This window comes from Pygocentrus nattereri, chromosome 18, assembly GCF_015220715.1.
Source record: "Pygocentrus nattereri isolate fPygNat1 chromosome 18, fPygNat1.pri, whole genome shotgun sequence".
Classification (NCBI taxonomy): domain Eukaryota; kingdom Metazoa; phylum Chordata; class Actinopteri; order Characiformes; family Serrasalmidae; genus Pygocentrus; species Pygocentrus nattereri.
The window spans coordinates 32,284,024-32,300,436 of NC_051228.1; the positions used below are offsets into that span (position 1 = coordinate 32,284,024).

General features: G+C 38.5%; 1 protein-coding gene across 2 annotated transcripts in view; it reads right to left on the reverse strand.

Annotated features, from left to right (window-relative positions):
- megf10 (multiple EGF-like-domains 10) overlaps positions 1 to 16,413 on the reverse strand; it is an 80,146-nt gene that overhangs the window by 16,954 nt on the left and 46,779 nt on the right. For both annotated transcript variants that reach the window (XM_037547547.1, XM_037547546.1), the window contains exons 9-15: positions 11,523 to 11,735; positions 9,346 to 9,520; positions 8,211 to 8,331; positions 7,597 to 7,760; positions 5,432 to 5,534; positions 1,303 to 1,449; positions 166 to 300 (exon numbers count right to left, since the gene is read on the reverse strand). In XM_037547547.1, the coding sequence (XP_037403444.1) occupies positions 166 to 300; positions 1,303 to 1,449; positions 5,432 to 5,534; positions 7,597 to 7,760; positions 8,211 to 8,331; positions 9,346 to 9,520; positions 11,523 to 11,735 (1,058 nt within the window). The remainder of the gene's footprint in view (positions 1 to 165; positions 301 to 1,302; positions 1,450 to 5,431; positions 5,535 to 7,596; positions 7,761 to 8,210; positions 8,332 to 9,345; positions 9,521 to 11,522; positions 11,736 to 16,413) is intronic.

Genomic DNA, 16,413 nt, shown 5'->3' on the forward strand with positions numbered 1-16,413 from the left:
GTCCAAACTGTACTGGAATATAGTTTTCCAAGACTGCCATTAGGCACCTTTGGCCTATATGGTTCTTAAAAAATAACAAAACTAGCTCAAGCTGAGGCCAGTCATGCTGGCCTGCATCACTGACATAAATGTAGTTGACGAAGCATAACTTTGAGTCATTCTCACCTTCATTGCAAAGAGCTCCTTTAAAACCAGGAAGACAGTCACACTGGCCAGTCACATGGTGACAGGGGCCGTTGCTATGGACACACTGTGGACATGTCTGACTGCAGCGGTGGCCAAAGTAACCCGGAGAACAGACTGTAAAGGTATTAGGACAACATCAGGACAACAGCTGGAAAGCAAGAGCTGACCTAAGCTCTATACAACATCTGAAGATACTATCAGTTTTAGTGTTTATAGTGAAAATCTACAGAAATGTTGAGAAAAGTTAAAAATAATCACAATCATTTTTTCCATTCAATATTTTTGGCAAGAACAGAGTTGATGTATTGCATTCATGTAGAAGAGATGCACACATTTGAATCAAGTATATTCTAGGCCAACACGTTTTTAGCATGTTGATTACAGTCAGCCATTCTCTCACATAAATTCTGTACATACACAGACATATACTCACTAGTGATAGTAAATTTTTAATAAAACCTTCTGCATTCTAATTAACCACTTGACAAAACTGTTTTGTGATTGTTATTTTAAACAATGTATAATTCAGATTTTAATAAGTCATTTCACTGAATGAATTTTGAGAGGCAGGGATCATAAGGAGATCAAGGAGGGTAGGGTCCTGTGATTTTCAGCTATAGTCACACAGAAAAAATGGTGCTTCGAATGTACATGATTCAAATGTCCTTGTACACAAATAAAACATATTACATGAACACAAATATTAGCAAAATGAGAGGTCTTATGAAACAAAACTGTATTTATGTAATTTTCTCCCATATTTTGTCATATTCAGTTGCACCCATTAGTCAGGACTCCCCCAAACACACCATACAACCAGCGATAGGAGAGTGAAGGCAAACATGAGCTTCCTTCAAGTCATGTGAAACAGGAGAACACTAACCACCAGTTCTGTTCTGTCAGATGACAAATGACTGCACTGGCTAGCATCCTACCCACCCAAAAAGAGCCAGGCCAATTGCACAACCACAGATGGCAAGAGCATCACTTGTGATCGAACTCACAATCTCCTGATGAGGCCAATGCTTAGATGGTTGTGTACAGATCTACCCATTTGATTTGTCTTGATTTAAAAAAGTATCCTTAATTCAAATCACACAAGCACAGAATACTCACTCCCCAGGCAGGTGGTGCCTCTAAAGCCAGGAGCACATTCGCAGGTCCCTTCATCAGGTGAGCACGATGCTCCGTTCTTACAGTTACAGGGCAGAGAGCAATTCGGCCCCCAGCGGCCCTCAGCACACACACTGTCACAGTGGATCCCTGAGATGGAGAAAAACACACAGATAGAGGAACTTCTAAGAAATTGGCTAATAAACAAAAATGATACACACAGATATCCTACCAAAAATACATAGAGTACACCTCTGTAGTACAGGATCCAACCAATACAATGATATCTGGCCTCCCAGTGAGACATATGCACACAGTACACATAGATTTTAATTAACAATGGCCTGTTCAAAGCTACAGTCTATTCTAACCATCCAAATGCATGAGGACATATAGATATGCCTGGACAAAAACAAAGGGCAAATGTCCTGGTTACATAGGTGTCCTTGATGATATCTTCCACAATGTTCCTTGACTGATGATCAAGTGTAAAAGATGGCATTTACTTGTTTTAAGGCAGTGTCTCACAACCATTTCAGTGTTTTCCCTGCTCCCAACACCAACTCCAACTAATCAGCTGCAATTTCCCCCTGGGATCAATAAAGGAATCTGAATCTGAATGAACAAGCCCTTAGTGAGTGGGTGTTGAGCAAGGAAAACAATATAATGTGCAGTGGGACCACAGTTTTATAGTAAACACATGTACTTCTTAATTTTAAAGCGATGTGTTGGGCCAGATTTACAGTTTTCCCTGTACTCCAAATGTTATCGATAAGCTAAGACATGTTTGGTGCTTCGTCAGTTTTACACTGGAGCTACAAGGCTTACACAGTAATGGTAATGGAGCATTATGGCCATCCATTAGCATTGTCCAAACCTCTTATCGAAATCATCACACACTTGCCTCAACTGCGTAGAACTGTTAAATAATCACAAATAAACTTTCTTGTGTGGCTTCACACTGTTTGACATGTTACTGTCTAGAAATATAGGCAAAAGTATGAAGCTTCAAGATGGCTGTGACTATTGTTTTAGCTATGCAAAACAATTTTGTCTATTTTTATAGACAACAGTAGTAGCTTCCAATCTCTAAGCCTGAATTTGAAGCATACTTTTGCCATTTATATAGATAACTGTATGCCATACAGTGTTGAAAAATGACATAAGCAAGTCTATTTGAGATTCTTAACAACACAACATGCTTTGAAGCAAATGTGTGCTAATTTAGGCAATTAGTTTTCGCAACGTTAAATGGCACCTATAAGCTTTTATAACTTTTTGGCTACATTAGCCTAGTAGTGCCAAGAAAACATAATGAGGAAAATATGTCTTTGATGATCAATTAAACTCAGGTTAAGGCTAAAATTGCATACATTTTGAATGTTGGATGAGCCATTGTTTTAAACATTGGGCGGGAGCCCGCCTAATGCCTAATTTTAGAAAAAGTACACTTACAGTTTGTAGTTTTTCTAAAATTCACACATATGTGATGTAAAGTGAGCATGCGGTTAAAACTGCAGGGGTTTTATAATATCATTTATCATATCTTTGTGGTGCAGGCAGTTGCTGCCATTCCCACATTGGGCGTTGATAAAGCATTTCAATATCAATACTAATACCCATACTTTGACTGTAGTACCAATTCCTGAACAATACTTTTCATTACCTTCTGTTAAGTCACAAACTGAAAGTGGGTGTGGCTTAAACCAGAAAAGAGTGTGAGGTGCTGGAAGTGGGTATGTTTACTGATCACAACAGAATAATCCAGTAGGGTTGACATTAATAACATGTGTATGGAGTGTACTTTAGCCAGCCAATCAGCAGTTTAGATTTTAAAACAAGCATGTTTATTGGCTCACAGATGCTGACCGTCTTCAAATTCGGTATTGAATGACATGAAATTTTTTGATATAGTCTAGACTTTTTGTTGCTACCATAAAAGTCCTACAAAAAAAAACATCCCTACTCGTGATGTTAATGTCCTTCCCTAATATTTCTCAAACAAAATGTTAGAATGTCCACATTGCATTGAACTGTGGGATATATCCAACACTGCTTTGATGCTGTGTTCAGAAAGGGGTGGGTTTAATGTGCTTTCACACCTTTAATAAACATGACAATTTTAAATATTTACTGGAATCTATTTGAACACATGAAGTATAAATGTTGAGGCAGAGGGTAACAGTGGAGAGGTGAAGTATAGTAGAAGAGAAGGCCAGTGTATAGTCTGTAGATTGCAGGGTTCTCTCTCGGTATAGCTTCAGCTTTATGACCTTGTCTAATAAATTAGCTTATTAGCTTGATGAATTTCATGTTTGCTTGATTATTCATTTTCCAGTGGGTCTAGGCCACAGAGTTGGCTTCAGAGGCAAAATCTGAAGCCAGATGGAGCTCAGGCCAGCCAACAGTCCACACGAGTCATTGTTGAAAGCTTTACTGTATATTCTGTTTGGCTCCCAATCATTCATTTTAAGATGTTATGGCAGAAAAACAACTTGTCATTTTGTAGAAATTGGAATAATAAAATCTCCTACTAGACAAGAGGGAGTAAAAGGAAAACAAAAAACTACACAAGGTAGAGAAACATACACTCTGGGAGCAAAAGGCTCATGTAGGAGGGGAGAAGACTGTTCCAATTAAATCCTGCTGGGGGTGCCTTGTATCCCTCAAGTATACTTTATCGCAGCACAGTTAGGGAGACGTTTGGGTCAATCAGAGGGAAGCAGCTCATATCTGTCTGCATTTAACACATGAGGACACTTCTTAGCATTGGCAGCCACAAAGACTTCAACAAACTCTGATATGATAATTTAGGAGAGTTTCTGTATATCTCTTTCTGTTTTGTGTATGTCTCAGTCTGTCCCCCCTCAAGCTGTGTGGCGATAAGCAGCATTGTGATGGAGCGCCTTGCCAAGACTAAGGACAAAGGCCTCTTTGAGGGTCTGTGTGCGTTGCTAGGCGATGGAGGAATGCTGGCGATAAACTCAGGCTAAGTAGCTCTGAAGAAATGGCTGAGTATTTATAGGGCCGGCACGTTGGGACAAAATCATCAGTATGCTGGCCGCATAGTAAACATCCCAGAGAGAAGAGGAGGGGAGAGGAGCAGAGAACAGGGGAGATGAGGAGTGGAGACCCGAAAAAAGAGGTTTCTACTTCTCTGAAGTGTGAAATAAGTTCTTTGCGTAATAACATTTGCTGCCAGCTATTATAGCCATCAAGAAAAACTTTGTACACAATTCTTCTTGCCCCAAGTCTAATCAATCAAACAGAACCAAGTTGTCTGAATATTGCTTATTCACTTTTGCACTGGAGCTAATTTAGCTAACAAGCAATCAAAGCTAGCATCCTAATAGCAAACATCATGAAAACTACATGCCTAAGTCATCATGCAGTTGCCTCAAACTATGGCAAGTTCTTAAAGGGCCCCTATCTTACATTTTTCTCATGTTTTATTATTTCCTCTACTTTTAACATTTGTTTATGCACATAATTCATTTTTGTCTATTTTCCAATCTCTATTTGTCTCTAGCCTGTATTGTGTGTCTTAGCTGAAACACTCCTTATAACTTCAATATGAAAGAGCAAAGCTAAACTGTTGTAGGCTGAACAGGTGGATATATGTAAATGTATTTTTTTAAACAATTCAAAAAAGCTTTTTTTTGCTATGTAATTTTCATGTGGTCTCTATGAACTGGGAAATGAATGATATGTTTTCACCTATCAATATAGTTGAAATATTAAAATAATATTAATATTATTAATATTAAAATAAAATGTTTTTTTAAATTAGATTTCCATGAAATTGACCCCTCAAGTAACCTCAATAAGCCTTGCTTATGTGGTTTCTAGCAACATAAGACACTCTATGATCTAAAAAATGCACAAAAGTACACTGCATAGCTAAAAACAGCAGTAGAAGCTATATTGTACAAGGTTAAATTAGCATGCTAAGTAATGTGGAAATCTATGCAAGCTAAATATGCCTTGGCTGGTCTAATATTCTGTAAAGGCAAAATTTGCTTTTGTGTACATTTGTTTTGTTGGCTAAATATTCCCAAGGTAATATTCATAGGACAACATTTCAATAGATACATTGTCACCTTTTCAGGATAATAGCACTGAGAAAGCTCACCTGTCCAGCCAGCAAGGCAGCGGCAGTACCCAGTGGCAGGGTGACAGCCATCGGCATGACTGCAGTCACAACGCTCTCGACAGTCCATCCCATAAGTACCATCCTGAAGAAACCACATCATACAATACACAAAGTTTTACTACAAAACCACTCAGTAAATTTCAGAACCCTCCCTAATTTTGGCTATAGAAGTACTGCATAATACCTGGAAACACGATGACTCTTTTATATGACCAGCCTAATGAGATCAACAAACTGCAAATTATATAAAGACATACTATGCAGTCTTAGAGTTTTACGCTAACTTCATAAATTTCATTGTACCTTGCATATCACATAGATGTTTTCAGTCCTGAACTGTACATTCAAAATTATAAAAAGCATAGCATTTTGTTTGCTTGAAGAAATTTGAAGTATTCTACAAATGTGCTCGATTTAACCTTGTGACTTGAGGATTTTGAAGTAACTGCATTAATCCGCAAAGTTCTTTCTGAAAAAAAGGATTTCTAAAAGAAAAGTGACTTTGCTGGGTGATTAAGAAAGGCTGCAAATCAAACCCATGCTGTTTCATCCAGAGCATGTGGTTTCTCCTAAAGTGAGACTTTTGCTGATCCAAAATAATGCTCAATGTGTTATTGCATGCAGTAAATATAAACCCCACAAGTTGTTTTCAAACAAACATGTCTTTGTACATATAAAGGCATTGAGCTGAATGAAAAAAAGTTTTATGATTTATTACACTGTTAAAACTTAGTAAGCACAGGACTTAGGAGCATGACACATACACTAAAAAACTTAGAGCTTTGGATTTACTTGCTTTAAACATACATTTAAATGTTTCACACAAATAAAATCTGTTACATAAACACAATTGTTGAAAGACAATACAACAACAATTTTAACTGGTTTTACCATACTGGCCTTTGCAATACTGACATCGCAGGGAGCTACGCAAATGGGGCCCCTAACCTGTTTAACTAAAGTAACAGAAAACTCACCAAATTGTTTATTTTGTGCTGTGAGCATCCTTCCCAATCACAGACACTCCTTGAGTTTCTGTGAGTGTTCTGATAAATCAAGGTATATATAGATATTTCACAATTGCAAAGTGTAGCAATAACATTATATAATAAATTATTATATTATCATGATATGTAACAAAATATATCATTGAATATCATATATATTGGATCAATATATATTGGATTACTTCTAGAACATTGATCAGCTAGTTGTCTAAGGTCTAGACAAGTAGGTGATCCATGAGTAGTGAATGTCAGACTTATTTATTCATTTATTTTCACCACTTATTTGATTTTTCTTAAATACTGTAGTTTTTCTTGCATGACATAAAAAACAAGTACATATAGAGGCAGTTTTACAAGGTACTGCTCTTTCGAAGCACCAAGAACTGCTGGAATGCTAATAGCAGCCCCTTGTGGAGAACCTTTAGCCAGCTAAATGTGAGTGAGCAGGTGAGCAAGTTAGTTAGTTAGCTAGTTAGTTGGGTGGGTAGTTAGATAGTTAATAAGATGGGTAGTTGGCTAGATCCATGAGGTGCTTTGCATCAGAAATTGAACTCAAGAACAACTAATTTTGCATCATAAAAATGTTTGTAAATACCATCTTCTTCTTCTTTCGGCTGCTCCCTTTAGGGGTCGCCACAGCGGATCATCTGCCTCCATCTTGCCCTATCCATTGCCTCCTCTACTTTCAAACCAACCATCTCCATGTCCACCTTCACTACATCCATAAACCTTCTCCGAGGTCTACCTCTTCTCCTTCTGCCCGGCAGCTCCATCTCCAACATTCTTTGCCCAATATATCCACTATTCCTCCTCAACACATGTCCAAACCATCTCAACCTGGCCTCTCTGGCTTTATCTCCAAACTGCTCCACCTTCACTGTCCCTCTGATCTGCTCATTTCTAATTTTGTCCAGCCTTGTTTGTAAATACCATAATGTTATATTTTCTTGTTATATCACTCATCCTTCTGGATATCCTTCATCCTTTTGCTTTATCCTTTTGCTATATCACTCATCCTTCTCATGATGGCATTTTATTCATGTTGAAGCAGTGCACAGATTTAAATCTAGACAATTTAAATGCTTTTTTCAATGCAGAGTATGAATCCAGGTGTATGAGAATTTTCACAGCACTAACCTGACAGTGCAGGTCACATCGCTCTCCTCTCCAGCCTGGAGCGCAGGTGCAATGGCCATCCAGAGCATTGCACGCTCCACCGTTTCCGCACTTGCAGGTGAGGTTACAGCCCAGTCCCCATGTACCACTGGGACAGTTAATAGAGCAGTGAACTCCATGCCAGCCTGAGGGTCGAAAGTGCATAAAGAAAAGTCTGGACAGCCACAACATGATTGCCATGTACAGGACACGGATCTAGGTGAATAAGAATGGTGTCTTTTCTAATATCTCTTATTTCAGATTCTATATATCAAGAAAATTAGACCAACATGAAAAACAGTGTTCAAACTAACAGCCACTGTAAAATCTGCTATAAACCAACAAATCACTTTCATTGCCTAATCCAGTCCATGTGGATGAGTACTGCTGGCATCAAACTAACCTATCATAAAAAGCTATTTAACTGATCAGAAAGTAACAGAAAACATATTTTGGTTTAAATTATTCTTTTCATTGTGTTTGCAACAAAGGGCATCCTACGTCAAACACTTACAATTAAACATTTTACAATGCTGTTTGACGACATGACCAAGTGAAAATGTAAAAACTTCCCAGATTCAATCATCTTTAATTACCTGCTTTACATGTGCAGGACCCGTCTACTGGAGAACACATGGCTCCATTCTTACAAGTGCACACAGAGGAGCAGTTTACTCCATATGTCCCTGCAGGACAGGGGATGGAGCACTTGGCACCCTGAAAAAACAATTCATCAGGAGTCCATTACCTGTTTCCATTTCTCAGACAACCTGGTAAATGTGCATGTGTTCAGACATGAAATACTAAAAACAACAACTAAGTGCTTCATTTAAAATACTGTGCAAAAGTCCCAGGCACTGGAAAGTGATAAGTAACATAATTTAGCCGGGCAGTAAGCATTTGTTTAAAAAACATTCGAATAAATACAAAGACATAAATAACAATATATTGTGATTTGATGAGTGCCGAGCATGTTCCCTTAAGCCCTGAAATGGCCAGGACCCACTGGCACGTGTAAAGTTTTTTCTTACACACTTTTGTAACCTAAGAATAACACAACCAGTTTGCACTGTAATCAATGTGGTTACTGAACAATTAGCCTTGGGATTTTGAGGTTAAACAAAAGGCTCCAAAGCTCTTCTCAAGGAACCCCTGAGTTTACAGTTACCGCTCAATAAGTGCCTAATCAATCCTTCATTAAATTAAATGAGCTGTGCTGCTGATGCAGTTGAACAAGTCCATGTAATGGCTGGAGTAGACCGAGATGTCAAGAACCAAACCTGTGTTCTTTCAGCTATGTTCATCAAACAAAGACATTATTAACTTTAAAATAAAAAAAACAAGAAATTCTATTCATGCTTGCATTCATTTCATGCTATTCTGTATGTTACTGACAAAATTAGTAACATACAGTACTGCATTACCATTATAAAATATAGCTATTTTAATAAAAGAACACATATGAATGTATATCAAGATATTGCAACTAGACACCAATAGATGTTTTATTCAATCTTTTATTTAAGATTTGATCACTTTTAAGGCTATGAGGATGTTCAATTAGAGCTCAGGAATCGTCCACACTCTGTTACCTTTATGGACACATCTAATATTTCTTCACTTTATTACAGTTTCCAAACTTCCTACTAATAGTTTGCAGCCAGTGAAGCTGCACTGCAATCAAATTTCCGTTACATTATTGAAGATGCTGAATTCAGAACGTGTGTTTACCTTAAAGCCTGGTGCGCAGTTACACTCCCCAGTCACACTGTGGCAGTCTGCACCGTTCTGACACTCACACACCTGCAGACACTCCTCACCGTAGAATCCAGGAGCGCACGTCTCATTACAGTACACACCTGACCAACCAGGCTGACACAAGCACTCACCAGACACAGGGTGACAACTGAGAGAGAGAGAGAGAGAGAGAGAGAGAGAGAGAGAGAGAGAGAGAGAGAGAGAGAGATGTTAAAGTGAGCAAATAAAATTTTGACTTGTACAAATTTTAAGTTAATTTAGACATTTTTAGAGAATTTAAGTAACTGGCCTACCTTAACATTTTGAATTAATTGAACCTCTAATAGTCAAATAGTCAACACAACAATACTATGCGTCTTACAACTTACCAGGTTAACAGGAAGTTCAGTTAAATCAAATCAATATCTTAACGGGGAATTCCACCAATTTTTCTAAATTCACATTTGAGATGTAAATAAAGTCATTCAGTGCTGTCTGAGGTAAAATAATGCTTTGTAGAGAAACTAGCCAACTAGGTTTTTTTCCTGCTGATAGGTACCAGGGGTTACAATACTTAATACAGTCATTATATTTACTAATCAAATGTGAACAAGTATGTTTTCTTTGAGTGCTATTTTGCCTTATACATAATTCTACACACACAGATCTGACTAATGATCGAACCATGAAACATTTTGAAACATACAGCTGAACTCCCACTTCATGCAGCCCAGTTACTTGTCAAAACAACAGATCTTTTTTTACAGTGTAACCCATAAAGTTCTTCTCTTACATTTTGTTTATGTACGTCTCATAGCCCATTTAATCTAGCAGAAAAATTGATGTTGAATGTTAAACTAATGTAACATTTGTGTTTTAAAATAAGAGTTATTTTATGATGTATGAATTCAATTAAATCTTGAATGTGTAAAAAGAAAAAAAAACATCCTTTATATATTTTCTTAAAATTTCGACACAAAAACCAAAAAAATCAGACATGTTGGCTTTTTGACGCAGAATGTAGATTGAATGTAGATGTATTTCATGTAAGGAAACGTTACAATAGTTTTCTAAAGCAACACATTTTACACTGACAGGCAGTCAGGTTTCGTTAAGTGTTTGCCACAGCGCTATCATTCAGTTAGTGGTTATGGACTGACTGGGGCCAGTACCTGTTGGTGAGGCAGCTGGCTGCACCTGAAACAGCAGCTCTATTGAGCCAGAATATGGCAGCTGTCCTCACACACAGCACATGCAGCCTGTCAGCTGTGGCAGCCTGTCTGATCCACACGGCAGAAACACAATGAGAAACTGTGTGTGGCTCTAAACACATAAACACATACGCTCACCCCCCTCGACAAAATAATTCACCCCCAACTCACTGCCACTAAATACCAAACTCACTCCCTCACACCTACACACTCTGCAAACTCTCTTCTATACACTTTCTTCCCTTTCTCTCCCACTCATTCTCTCAAACAAACTCATACAGACCCACAAACAGTCCAATACAAATCCTGGACACATCTGATTAAATGGTTTTCATAAGGAAGCCTAACTAAACTAAACTAAAGCTTATGCTTACATGTTTGAAATTTGTTTCTGGCATTTTAGAGCAGGAAGTGAGACTGCATCCCTGTCCCTCATTGTTTCCCTGTCCCTCATTAGCCCTCCACTTGTTTTGAAGTAATTGTTTCTCAAAGTCTGAAAATCATTGTGACACATTAAGAATTTTCATCACTAAAATACATATTTTATGTCTGAACAACTTTAATTAAAGCTGTGTTTGCTAGTCATGTACTGACAAAATGGACTGTTCAATCATTTGTTGTCATAAACAAATGATGAACTAAGAATCGTCCACCAACCAAAAACATCCAGGTAATGGTGTCCTGTGACCTGTATCCTGTGACCACTGATGAAGGACTAGAGGACATCCAACACAAACTGCACAGCAACAAACAAACTATAATCTTTGACTGACATCTACAAGGTAGACCAACAAGTCATAATAAGTCGTAATACAGTGGACAGTGAGTATTTAAAAACTCCAGCAGCCTTGCGGTGACTGATTCACTTGTACCAGTGCAACACAAACTAACACGCCACCACATGTTGACAGTCCAACTTTTCGCCAATGGAGTGTTTGTACAACACCCCATCTACGTTACCTGTGTGTGTTTTGGCTGTGGCAGGGACATCTCTTTTCACAATTGAGGCCGTAGATGCCCTCAGGGCAGATGCGTGTCTCGCAGCGCTCGTCTGTGTAGCCTGGCTCACAAAGACACGCCCCACTGATGTGGTAGCACTTGGCTCCATTCTCACAGCGACAGGTTTGGCTGCAGCTCACGCCATACTTGCCAACCGGGCACTCGTCCTGACACCTGCCGAGACACACACACAACCTTACTGTCAGTCTGAAGAGCACTGATTGGGGAAGTGTGCTGCTACTGCTGTAGAGCTGCTGCTAACCTCATGCTGCAGATGCTTCATTGAAGAACAATGTTAAACTTTGTACAAAAGCCACATACAGAAGTCTTTTGCAGCACCAGGCCACTGAAGGATGCCAAAATGGAAAAGGGCTAATGACTTCTTGGAACTAAATAATACATGTCTGTAAATTTAAGTTAATTTGGAAGTGACAGTGGAGCCAACCATTCACATTTTGATTTCCAAAAGGCAAGACACCTACCTTCTTTGGTGCTGATGTATCAAACCTTTTCTTTAGTTTGGTCTGTTTTGACAGGTATAAACACTCCACCCATACCCGGGTGAACAGCAAACGAATTGTGGTGTGCCAAAAATTGTGAGTCTCAGGTTATTCCAAAAAACGTGATTCAAGCAGCACATCAGCACTGTACTGTCCACATAATCTGCCATTAATGTGTTTTACCGTCTCCTTTTTAATTTTTTATCAACAAGTATATAGTACAAGAGACAGACGGGTAAGTTAAGACAAGAGAACCACAAAGAAAAAAACCCCAAAAAAAACCCAAAAAGAAAAAGAAACCAAAATAACCCCTCATAACAGACAGACAGTACGGTACAGTAAGGCAAACAAATAAAGTGAGACAAGCCTAAATAAATAAATAAATAAATAATAATAACGGCAGACAGGCAGTATGCAAAGTAAATAAAGTGGTAAGATATATGCATACACATATACACACGCACATTCAACATCTTTGCGCATACCATACAATAGCCTATTACATCAATAATAAGTAAGCAATATTGCTTTGCTGTGCAGAAGAGAGGGAGAGCCAGGGCGCCCCAAAGGACCCCTACCAACTGTTTTCTGTCCCCTCCGTACTCTTCCTCTGTCTCCCTTCCCAGCCCGAACCTGCTTCCCAGCGCAGGCTGAACATCGTATCAGAGCCACTTACTAAAAAAATGCTTTGTACAGGACTCCTTTGAAGTGCCCATCAGCCTTATTGAAAGGGCCACTACGCAAAGGATTCCTTTGTCCTGTGTTTGTCAGTTAAAGTTACTGATTTTGCTCTCTCTGAAGAGGCAACAGAGCTCGACGGCAGTAGGGCAGAGCAGACAAACAGGTTTGGAGGGGAAGCCCCCTAAGGACCCCGCAGCATCCCACGCCCCTGAACAGCACCACACACTAGTGTGTTGCATTATACAAAATGTATAAATGTATATATATATGTACACATTCTCGAATATCTAAAGGGAAAAAAAAACATTTTCAATATTGGGGTACTACTACTCATGTCAAGTTTTAGTATGTTTGAAAACTTTTGATTGAAAGCATCTATTTTGTTGTGGATTGCAGCTGATGCTTGTTCACAACTTAGGTGTTCTGTTAAAAGATTAGTTCACTGTGTTACAGAAATATTTTTTTTGTCTTTCCAATTTAGCAGTATTGTTTTTTTTTTTTTGCTAGTTAATGTTAGAAGAAATTGAACTGTATCTTTGACTGATGATTCTAACTTCTGAAAAGATCTCCTAGGAGGCATAGGGAAGGTGAGGTGACATTAGAATGCTGCTCTCCAAATACAGGGATAATTTTGAAGTTGTACTTTCCCAAAATAGTTCCATGCGCGCACACTGACAATCTAGCTTGGACTACGCTTGTGATCCACATGATGGCCCACCTCTGCTAGAGCTAACAAACAACATCACCACCAAAAAACAGCAAACAAGCGCTCTCCTGCAGCATATCTATTTCAGAGGAACACAGTAAAACATTTCAAGAGAAAAGTGGAGGACCTGGAATTATTCACCAATGACTGCTTTATACATCTGACTCTTGATACATGGTCATATTGTTCCTGTGGCATAAGCTGCTGATAATAACTGCAGGTGATCAATGAAAGCAAAGCAATGCCTTTAATTCTGGAACATGGATCACAGAAAGCTGTGCATTAGCAGCCTAACTGATAACATTCAAACTGACAAATCATTACAACCAGCAGATATCAAGGAAAGTTTATTATTATCGCTTTGATCATGATACACATAGTTATTATTAGTCTCTGTTTTCATGCAGAGTAGGAGGTTTATGGCTCAAAAGGCGACAAATGAAAGAATTAGGCTATGTTCACATTACCAGACTGAAATGGTATGAATTTTTTGCCTTTAAGTGACACAGATCTGACGTTTTCAGAGTGACGTGGACACACAAATCTTTTCAAATCAGATATGAGCCTCTTTCATATGTGGCCCTAGATCAGAAACATATCTAATCTGTGGCCATAATGAAAATGCTCAGATTAGAATTCAATTGTTTTTTTCTGCTATGCATGCGCCATCATTCAGAGTTAATGAGGCAGCAGTGCCTAACCTGAGGTTAGAGCCTGTAATCCATGAAAAAGCATCTGACCCTTTTAACACCTTCATCCTGCTCTAACAACGAACAGCTGAGAACTGTGCAATGCTCATTGTCTTCATGACAAAAGGCTGCTCTGCTGGTTAGTTTGTCTCCAGCTTATGATGCATGTGATGTATTTACATTATGTTATTATGATGTTGCAGTAGGTAACTAACTAAACCAAACTAAAAAGATGTCGCAAGAACCCAAATTCTGGCTCGGACAGCCTGATTTATTTTTAGCAAAAATGTCATTTTAGGCCTTTCATAACTCCTAGATATGTCACTGATATGAGCATGAATGATAGCTTGAGTGGAAATTCATACAATGTGCCAGGATTGTTTATGCAAGTCACGTTAAACTGCAATATACAAGACAAAATCTTAATTACATGCTTCAAAGCTCCTACACTGTGATTGTTTTTTTTAATTTTGAGTTTTGACATATCAGGCCTGAACTGGAGGCCCAGCTTTATTAGTCACAGCTCCTCACTGGCTTAAATGATCATGTACCTTGTTAAAGGGCCCATATGTATGCATTGTATTCTTCCACTTTTAATGTTTATGTGGGTTTATTCACCAAAAACAGCCATCATTCATTTTTATATCACCACTGTCCAACCTGTTTTTATTCCCTTAGAGTTAAATTTTTGTTAGTGTGCTTTAAAGACTGAAATATGGAAAAGACCTCTGTTCTGAGTGGCTGTCCTGAAATGTTTTTCATTCAAAAATCTGTCTGTCCTGAAACACCTTATAATTTCTAGCGTGAGTGTGTGTATTCCATGTTGTTTGAAGATGTGTGCATATGAATTTGACTTATAGGTATGACAAAAGTACAGTCTGATCTGTTCTACTGTGCAGGTCTTAGCCTCAACTGTTTAAAACCAACCAATGCAGAAATGAACATGTCCAAAAAACAAAAACATGTATGTCATCTAATCATTAGGGCCTCAGAACAATTTGGTTTAATTAGGATTCTTTAGGTAGCAATTCACTGCACCATGAAACATTAGATTTCACCAAAACTTAATTATTTTGGAATTATTTTTAAAAATGTACTGAATAAACAAATGTTTTTACTTCCACGTTTGACCATAGCCTGATAACTTTACATATCATTATCCATAACATTGGCATAACTATGGCACAAACATTATGATTTGTATGTATAATGTCATGCCATGAGCTGTATTGCATAATGTCTAATGCAGTGACAGCATATGACATCTACCATAACATGTATATGGCATGCTTATATCAATGTTATGTAGCAGCGTTCAAGAAAAATGCAACCAAATTTTATTTTGGCGAAAAAGAGGGTGCATACAGAATTGCAACTGACTCTAACATTCCAAAACGAATGAGGATAAATTGCCACAGTCAGATGTCTGTGTGAGGGCTGGAGCTCATCACTGTTCACATGTTGATAGCTTCCTCCTCCAGATGAGCATTGCCTCTAGTGATGATGAAGCTTTAGAGATAGGGCAAACTCGTTCCACGAGGCTAGTGATAGAGGACACATTGGGTTTGATGAATGAGTGTGTCAGGGCTGAAAAATGCGGGCCGTGTCATTTGGACATGGCTATCTTCTCCATTAGCTGTGCAGATGGGCTCTGGCTAAGCTGTTCCCAAAGCTCTGCTCTGTAGAACGGCCCCACACCCCCTCAAACAGACACAGTTGTGTGGCAACATATGGAAGTTGTCCAACAGTACAATGTTTTTCCCCTGTCTTTGAGTCCCACACTGAATCCCACATATCTCAACATTCTGTAGAACATCCCCTACAGGACAACATTCATCAGAGTGAAGTCTTGGACGTGCTGCGTAACAGTATAGGCTTTCTGTTAATGGCTTGAGGAGAGCACAGATGTTCTTCTGCAGAAAACACATTTCTGACATCAAAACAGAACATATTCATTTTCTCTCTCTGATAGACAAGTCTGTACTTTTTATGGGCCCCCTCATTATCTCATATATTTTCTCAATCTCTTTCTCTCTTACCTCCCTGACCTCTCTCTCTCTGTTACTCTGTTCTCTCACCCACAGTTGTATGCAAATTACACACTTTGATGATTTTCTAAGTGAAAATAAGTTAACACATCCTCTACAGAGAACTCACTTCTATGGAAGTCCACAGAGGCCATGAGGTAATTATATTTTTTTGGATTGGTATTTTGAGATAACGAGTTAATTATCTTGAAATAGCAAGGTACTTATCTTAATTGTAATCTTGAGAAA